The sequence below is a fragment of the Ornithorhynchus anatinus genome, chromosome 17 (assembly GCF_004115215.2).
Source record: "Ornithorhynchus anatinus isolate Pmale09 chromosome 17, mOrnAna1.pri.v4, whole genome shotgun sequence".
NCBI lineage: Eukaryota > Metazoa > Chordata > Mammalia > Monotremata > Ornithorhynchidae > Ornithorhynchus > Ornithorhynchus anatinus.
This window is the reverse complement of record NC_041744.1, coordinates 17174591-17183847: the sequence shown is the minus strand read 5'-3', so window position 1 is coordinate 17183847 and position 9257 is coordinate 17174591. Positions and strand designations below refer to the sequence as shown.

General features: G+C 51.8%; 1 protein-coding gene across 1 annotated transcript; it reads right to left on the bottom strand.

Moving 5' to 3' along the window:
• Positions 1-8304: 8304 nt before the first annotated feature.
• Positions 8305-8966, bottom strand: LOC100080982 (keratin-associated protein 6-2). Its single transcript, XM_001511785.3, has one exon. The coding sequence runs from the start codon at positions 8802-8804 to the stop codon at positions 8511-8513; it is 294 nt and encodes a 97-aa protein (XP_001511835.2). The 5' UTR covers positions 8805-8966; the 3' UTR covers positions 8305-8510.
• Positions 8967-9257: the final 291 nt, after the last annotated feature.

Below are 9257 nucleotides of genomic sequence, written 5' to 3'. Positions count from 1 at the left end.
ACTGTAAAATGGAGATTAAGACTATGAGCCCCATGTGGGACATGGACTGGGTTCAACCTGATTACTTTATATCTACCACAGCACTTAGTACAATGCCCGGCACATAGTAAATGCTTAACAAATACCATAAAACGAAACAAAACAAACAAAAAAAACCCAAATGCCGGGAAGAGAATTGTCTTTGGGCACCCAATCCAACAGACAAACCCTTCTTTAGCCAAAAATGGGAACTCCTCCTAGATCGGCGCCAAGAGTCTGTGAGCTTTGGCATGCGCATTGGCATGAGGAAAGACATTGGGGACCAGGTGTTTGGAGCCACAATTAAGGTTGTCTGTGGCCGTGCTGAGGCTTGGCCAGGGACGAGCCGAGGCTGGGAACGCTAAGGACTGGGCGGGGACGTGCCGAGGCCCGGGACACGATGAAGGTGACCGGGGGAGACTCTGTAGCTCTGCTCTCAGTGGGGCGACTCGATGGATGCTTGTTGACCTAGAGTCTAAAGGGGGTCAGTGTCTGTCACAGTGTCTGATCTGGACGGAACAGGCTGACCGGTCCCGGGGAACTTTGAGGAAGCAAAGGGGCAACAAAGGGCCCACAGTGCTTAGGTCTGACACTGGCCCATAGAACGTACAGCTACTCTTCCCGGCTCCGTGGTGGAGGGCTGAGAGAGCCTGATTGATTTAGACTGTGGGGCCTCAGGACCCGATTCCGGGCCTGGACTCTAGACACTCAAGGAATGACTGAATCAGGCTTTGCTGGGCCACGGTGCTGGGACTGCCGGCCCCATTTCCCCCATCCCACCTCACCAGACACCGAAAGCACAAGACCCACACATCAAGGTGGCTGAGTTGGCTGGAACACTTTTATTGTCAGTCATCTGACTCGAGCCGGAGGGGCCGGAAGGGTTGGGACGGATGGTAAGTTCCACGAAGCATCTGACGGGGGCTGGCCCGGAGTCGGTCACGACCTGGGCCTTGGGTGTGTCCCGGCCAGACTCTGGCCACCGGTAGTCAGATCAGGAATTGGCAGGTCATCCCTGACCAGGCAGAGACGTGGCCGACGGTGCTAACCCAGAAATGTCCGCTCCCTACCGGCCACGGACCGGTGGCCCGCGCCCTCGCCTCGCTCAGTAGAAAGCGGACGACCAATATCTCCCGTAGCCGAAGGGCCGGCAGCCGGCGTAGCCGTAGCCCAGGCCGAAGCCCACGGGGGAGAAGGTGCTCCCGTAGCCACAGCCCACGCTATATCCCAGGGGGTAGCCGCAGTTGCCCCAGTAGCCGCCTGGGAAAAAGTCACCGTAGAAGAAAGACATTGTGGTGGGAGAGGAGAGCGGGGACCAGTGAATCTGAAGGTGAGGTTGCTGGGTGTGATGGTCCCATCTGGGCTGAGACCTTTTATACCCCCAGATTGTGAGGTGTGGGGACATCCCGTATCCGCCCCACCCCCCATCAACCATTCCTTAGGCCAATTTGCACGCCTCCGCTTGTGAAACTCTTGGCGTCTGACCCAAAAGGAGGTCCTCATAATTTGCAAATGGAGGGTTTATTAGTTTGAATGCCTGCCAGATGTATTCCCCTTGCTGAAATGTGCTGGGAATTGAGAAATTATGGTCTTGCCTTCAAAGTCTCTGCTCCACCAGACCCAATTTCCTCCTCCATTACTGAGCTTCCCCCAGCTGTCAGGGAGATCATCTCCCTGCCCGGCCCTGCTTCACCGCCTGGAAGAGCCCACTGGGCCCCTTCCTTGGATTAGCCTAAAGTGGAGGGGTGAGGACACAGATCAGGGATCTGGACTGAATGAATATGGATAATGGTGGTGCTTACTAATAGCTTACTCTGTCCCAAGCAGTGAGCTAAGCACTGGGGGATGAGAGATAATCAGATTGGAATGTCTGTCTACTTTCTGGCCCGACATGGGGCTTACCATATAAGAGGAGGAAGAGCAGGGATCTTATATTTCTGGTTGACATGAGGAAGTTGAGGCCCGGAGAGGCTAAGTGACTCGCCCAAGGTTACACAGAAGACAAGTGGCGGAGTTGGGGCTAGACCCTCTGTTTGTCAAGCCTGTGCTATTTTTCTCTCAACTACCCCGCTGCTTCACCTGCGGCAAACCTGCCGGGGGGCCGTGAGGGGGCCTGGTTGGAGATTGCGCCTGCCTCAGCCGAGGGGACTACCGAGTTTGAGCCTTGGCCGAGTTTGGGAGGAGCTGGGAGCCTAGGAATCTGCAGAGTCGCTCAGGAAGTGCTTGTCCTTGACACGGATCACGGTGATCCGCCAGAGAAACACACCTGGTGAGGGTGGAGACCCTGGATCCCTCTGCCTCCACCTGCCTGCACCCGTGGCACCGGGACTCGCCACGGGGGCCCTGGCCATCAGCTTCCAGTTTTACCACGACCGTTCATTCCTGCTCTCCGGGGTCAGGCTCCAGGGTCCAGTTAATGGTCAGCAGAGTACTGGTCATGGGTTCTAATCCTAGCTCTGCCACGTGTCAGCTGTGTGACTTTGGGCAAGTCACTTAACTTGTCAATGCCTCAGTTACCTCATCTGTAATCAATGGGGATTAAGACTGTGAGGCCCACCTGGGACAACCTGAAAACCTTGTTTCTCTCCCAGCGCTTAGAGCAGTGCCTGTCACATAGTAACCACTTAACAAGTACCGTCATCATTGTTATTACATGTGCCTTGCGGTCTGGGCTCCCGACACTATCATATGGACGTATCGCTTTTCCCTCTTTCTCCTGTCCGTAAATTATTTTGGTGTCTAGGTCCCTATTAGTTTGTTAGTTCCTTGAGCACTGGGACCAGGTCCACTAACTCCTGTGCATTTTTCAACCCGTCAACCTCTGTATCAAACAAAAACTCCTCACTTTTGGCTTCAAAGCTGTCCATCACCTTGCCCCCTCCTACCTCACCTCTCTTCTCTCCTTCTACAGGCCAGCCCGCACACTCCGCTCCTCCTTTGCCGCTAACCTTCTCACTGTGCCTCGTTCTCGCCTGTCCCGCCGTCGGCCCCTGGCTCACGTCCTACCTCACATCCGCCGAACTAGCTCACTTCCCCCCTTCAAAGCCCTACTGAAAGCTCACCTCCTCCAGGAGGCCTTCCCACACTAAACCCTCCTTTTCCTCTGCCCCTCCTCCCCTCCCCATCGCCGGGACTCCCTCCCTCTGCTCTACTCCCCTCCTCGCCTCACAGCACTTGGGTATATATGTACATATTTATTATTCTATTTATTTTATTAATGATGTGTATATATCTATAAATCTATTTATATTGATCCCTGTTCACTTGTTTGGATGTCTGTCTCCACCCTTCTGGAATATGAGCCCATTGTTGGGAGGGACATGGGTTCTAATCCTGACTCCTCTATCTGTCTGCTGTTTGACCTTGGGCAAGCCACTTCACTGCAGCGTGGCTCAGTGGAAAGAGCACGGGCTTTGGAGTCAGAGGTCATGGATTCGAATCCCGGCTCTGCCACTTGTCAGCTGTGTGACTGTGGGCAAGTCACTTAACTACTCTGTGCCTCAGTTACCTCATCTGTAAAACGGGGATTAAGACTGTGAGCTCCACGTGGGACAACCTGATTCCCTTGTGTCTACCCCAGCGCTTAGAACAGTGCTCTGCACGTAGTAAGCGTTTAACAAATACCAACATTATTATTATTATTATTATTCTCCATGCCTCGGTTACCTCAACTGTAAAATGGGGATTAAGACTGTGAGCCCCTCGTGGGTCAACCTGATTACCTTCTGACTACCCCAGAGCTTAGAAGAGTGCTCGGCACATAGTAAGCACTTAACAAATGCCATAATTATTATTATTAGTTATTATTATTGTCTCTGTTGCTGAGATGAACTTTCCAAGCTCTTCGTACAGTGCTCTGCACACAGTAAGTGCTCAGTAAATACAACTGAATGAATTAATGAATGAATGCTCCTTGTGGGCAGGGATTGTTTCTACCAAGGCTGGTGTATTGTACTTCCCCAAGCACTTAGTACAGTGTTCTGCATGCAGCAAGCACTCATTGATTACCATTGACTGATTGCAGAACATTGCACTCAGTGGGTACTCAAATAGGGCGGCCGTTGCTGCTGGTGTTTTAGACTGTTGGCTGGACTACTGGCTGGGTTGACTGGATCATTAAGCTCTCAGTAAATCCCGCCGATTGGATCAGTGACTGGCTGGCTGGGATCTGGTTTGGATCCCGGCTGGATCCGGCCTGGATCACTAGCCAGCCAGGGAACCCCGGGGCTCGAGGCACTGAACTTCCCTTCCCTCCAGCTGAGCATTTTGGCCAGCTGCTGCCTGGAAGTCCGGCTGCAGGTGAGGCCCGTCTATTGGTGTGGGTTTTATTTTTGCGGGGAGCTGGAGGGAGCGTAGCTGCAAGGGGACATGGGGAGGTGTGTGTGCTTTTTTTTTTCTAACGGGCTTCCTAAACTGGCTTTTCCCAGAAGAACTGAGCTGCATCCTCCTGGCCCAGGGACACTTGGAGAAACCTGGGAAGCTCACCCTGCTTCCTTCATCAAACGACAATCTTTCTTCCCTCAATCCTTTGTTAAAATACACCTCTTCCAGGATTCAGCTTACTTAATTTGTGTATAGGAGCACGGGCTTGGGAATCAGAGGACGTGGGTTCTAATCCTGGCTCCGCCACTTGTCTGCTGTGTGACCTGGGACAAATCACTTCTTGTTTCTGTGCCTCAGTTACCTCATCTGTAAAATGGGGATTAAAACTGTGAGCCCCACATGGGACAACCTGATTACCTTGTATCTACCCCAGTGCTTAGAACAGTGCTTGGCACATTGTAAACACTTAAATACCATGGTAATAGTAATAATAATAATAATGATATATATCCTAATTGATTTGTGTGTGTGTGTGTGTGTGTGTGTACTAATATCCACCCTGGGCAATGCCACCCTGGGTCACACCCAGGATTGTGTTCTGGGCCCTGGAGGAATATATGGAGGTTTGTCTCCACCATGGTTCAGGGTGGGGCTGAGGGAGGCATTAAATCAGTTTGGATTTGGATTCTGGGACTGAAACTGAAGTCTCGGGTGCGACTGGTGTGGGTGAGGCTAGGGGTTGTGGTCAAGAGTACTGCTGGAGGTGGAGCTTGGGGCTGCCTTTGCAGATTAGGCTAGGGTGAGGTTGGCAGTGCGCCTCTGGATGGGGCTTGGGGCGTTTGGGGGCTGGGGAAGCCAAATGGGGCAAAGTGGCTGGGCCTAAGACCTGGCCAGCTGTAGGTGGGGCTGGGCGTGTGGCTGGGGGCCCTCAGAAATGTTCATCTTCTCCAATCTTTTTATGGTATTTGTTAAGCGCTTAATATATTATGTATTATGGTTTTATGGTATGTATTAAGCGCTGGGGTAGATACAAGCTAATCAAGGTTGGACACAGACCATATCCCACATGGGGCTGATAGTCTTAATGCCCGTTTTACAGATGAAGTAACCGAGGCACAGAGAAGTTGTAACTTGCTGAAAATCATACAGCAGATAAGTGATAGTGCAGGGATTAGAACGCAGGTCCTTCTGACTCCCAGGCCTTTGTTCTATACAGTAAGCCACAGTGCTTTTCGTGTATCTATCTATATCTACCTATCTATGTAAATATAGCTCATATATATACATGAGAAGCAATGTGACATATATATATATACATATACTTTGTGCATGTATATATATATGTAAATATACCGGGGACCAGTCAATCTACCAGTTTGCAAGGGTGAGGTCTCCGACTCCCTCATAAAGACTTTATGCCAAATGGCCCTGCCCCAGGCACCACTCTGTCACCCTGGGTCGATGATCTGAACTGTCCACCCTATCCAGGTGGTCTGGGAAGGACCCGCCCCCATGTTCAACTCCCGCATGTGCTTAGCCGGTATGCCCACACTACCCGGTTCCCCTATGCCACCTTACTCCCCGTGCATGTCCCTTCTACCGGGCCACATTTGTTAAGGGATGGGGCCTTCGGATTCTTCAGGAGGTGCCACCTCAGTCTTCTCCATTGAGGCAGCCTGGGAGTTTAGGCCCCCACGGGTCACAAACCACCATCCTTGCCCTGGCTGCGGCGCTATTGGGGCGCTGTAGTCAGTGGGCCGCCCCAAAGTTGGGCATCAACCTTGGGATTGGTGGCCGAGGTGCACGTGAGGGAGGGCGGGGATGGGATATTGGCATCGACATGGGACTTCAGAGAGGGAAGTAGCATCGTCTAGAGGGTAGAGGGTTCTAATCCTGCCTCCACCGTGAGTGTGCTGTGTGGCCTTGGGCACATCGCTTTACTTCTCTGTGCCTATCTCATCTGTAAAAATGGGGATTAAGACTGTGAACCCACTGTGGGACAGGGACTGTGTTCAACCCAATTACCTTGAATCTACCCCAGTGCTTAGTACTGTGCCTGGAACATAATAAACACTTAACAGATATTATTATTATGATTATTCAGAGTGGTTCCAACCACCCAGGGCTCTAGCTGATGAGGCTCTATCCCCATCTCAGCTGAGGGAATGATGGGTATTGTCAGCCTCTTGAGCACAGGGACTGGGTTTCCTCCTATTTCAATCTTTCTCCAAGTGCTCGGCACAGTGCGTCTGGGTGTGTCTCGTTTTCCCATCCGACTGGCAGCTCCTCCTCCTTCTGGTCTGCCTCAGTGCCCAAGAAAGTTTGTATATGTTTCTGTCTTCCTCCTCACAATGCTTAGGAAATGTCAGCATTGGGGGGGATGGGGGAGGGGCACGGTGAGGGGTAGAAGGGGGAGAGTTTCGAAGCATCGCTATCGTTTCTGGTGACATTTATGACGATTTGGAATCACTCTTTATTTCAGGACTACAACGAACAATTTCAGCTAACATCGGCCTGAGGTCAAAATGACCTATTTCCGAGGTTTAGGCCAAGTGGAACGATCGCAGTTCTAAGGACATGAGAAGAACTCCATGGCCCTTGCAGAAAGCAGGTAAGACAATCCCAAATGAAATGTTTTATGCCCCTGACCTGTCTGATGTTCCTAACGTATAGTGCCAAGGTAAAAGTGATTTTTGGTATGGGACTGGTGTAAGGAAAGCGTGTGCGTGTTCACTGAGCCAGCGGGGAGAGGAGACCCCTAGGCAGAGTCAGTGTCACCAATAACAGCCCGAACATCCACCTGAAACTAGGTGCTGTTGTCCATGTTAGTCGTCGAACGCTTAGTACAGTACCATATAGAAAATATGATTTATTGATCGAACTGGTAACAAAAAATCACATTCCTTGAACCCCAGGCTTTCGTTCATTCGTTAATTAGACCCTCTGAGAGAAGCAGTGACTCTAGACGACCACTAGAGGGCGGCGAAGACCATTGTTTTTAGACTGGAACCAGTTCCAGAAAGTCCTGCCAGAAAATGGGGATTTTAACTTCTTAGGAGAGTTTAGGCTTAGTTTTTAAATCTCAAGTCAAACGGTGCAGTTTGCAAAAGCAATCTCTATAAATGTTCTGTGAGAAAGCCAAAGCACAGAGCCGCCGTGGAGAAACGTAGTCCAGCAGAAGAAAGAAGAATGTGGGGAAGTTACTTAGGTAAAGGGAAAGAGGGAAAGAGTTATTTAAAGTGATGTTGAACTGATTTTGTAATATGGTTTTCGTGCTACTCAAAGAGAGCCTGATGCAACGTATTCAAAGAAAACCTGCTGCTCAGGTCAGGGGCTGTCACCCACGTGGGCAGACGGGGTCCTCCTGGGAGGGTTCAGGAAATCGGTGAGGGTGCTGGCAGTTACAGGGAGAGAAGCCAACACCACCTAGGTCCTGTTAGGCCGTGAGGAGATTCTCGCTTCATCTCCTAGTTGGATGAGGGGCTGACGAGTCTGGGAAGGGGTTATGTGCCCTTTCTTCACAATCGTACGCGCGCGGAAACCTGGAAACTGTGGCCTCGGGGAACACAGTAGCTCAGGATCATCAGAGGCAAAGGAGAGCCTTCAGTGTAGGTAGAGGCCATCGGGCAGTGGATCTTTAGGGCTCGGGGGAAGAAGCAGTTTCTGGGCCAATTCTGTCCCGTAGTCCTGAGATCCAAAAATTGGAGGGAGAGAAGGGGAAGAAAAAAGAGGGAAATGGCGATCCGGCCACACGTGGCTGGCTTGGCCGAGGACATCGACCCTTCAGTGCAAGTCCGCGGCCTCCATTGCCGTCCCCTCTGGAACCCAGCGCTCTGGATTTTCCCGGGTCCTGGGCTACAAACCGATAGGATTGGTAGCCCAAAGGCAAAATCAAGTCTGACATGAATAGAAACCAGGAATTGTGCTAGATCAAACACATTTATTGGGATTCATTATGGACATTTGGACAACTTGGGGCCAGGTGATCTCTGTTGACGTGCTAAAGCTGGAGGCTCCAACGTTGCCTGGGATGACCCGCAATAGGTATGACAAATGCCATTCCAGCAAGTGATGCCTTGTGGTGAATCTGAGATCGGAGCCGGGGAATCCACCCAGTTGAGGTGTCTCGGGAGTCTGTTCAGAGCCTGGAGCTCCCCGTGTGTTGTTTTCTAGCAGCAGGAGGAGCAATATCTCCTGTAACAGGAAGGACGGTAGCCACAACATCCGTAGCCAGAGCCGTAGCCGTAGCCACAGCCAAGTCCCCCGTAGCCGCCACATCCATAGCCAGAGCCGTAGCCGTAGCCACAGCCCAGCCCTCGGTAGCTCTTGCAACCGTAGGAGCCATATCCGCATCCGTATCCGGAGCCGTATCCGCAGCCGTAGCCGGAGCCGTATCCGCAGCCGTAGCCGGAGCCGTATCCACAGCCGTAGCCGCCGTAGTAGTTTCCGTAGTTGCCACACATGGTGTCAGAAGAAGAAGAGTTTGTTGCGAGGAGAGGAGGGTGTGAGTTTGAATGTCTGCGGCTGTCCTGAGATCCTTATATACAGGCCGGAGGGGGTGTGTCTGGCTGTCCACCACATTATCTCATCTGTTTGCCGCAGCCACCTCATCCTGCATCTTGTGACATCAGAGCGCCGTGATCCCTGGTGAAGCACTTTTGGGTTAATTAAGCAAGAAGTGGGGATTCCCCAGACAGTCCTCCTTTGGGAACGGGAAAGGATTTCTACCCACTCCTCACCCAGTTCCTCCCGGCTCCTAAATTGAGCTGCTTAACCTGGCTTCGTGACACCAAGCATCAGCGTGACTGTCACCCTCGTGGCATCCTGACCCCTAATTACACATTACTCTGGGGAGGGAGCTCTCCCGGGGCAGGGGAGGAGTGGGGTGGGAACTAGCCCTCTCCCGACCCTCCTTC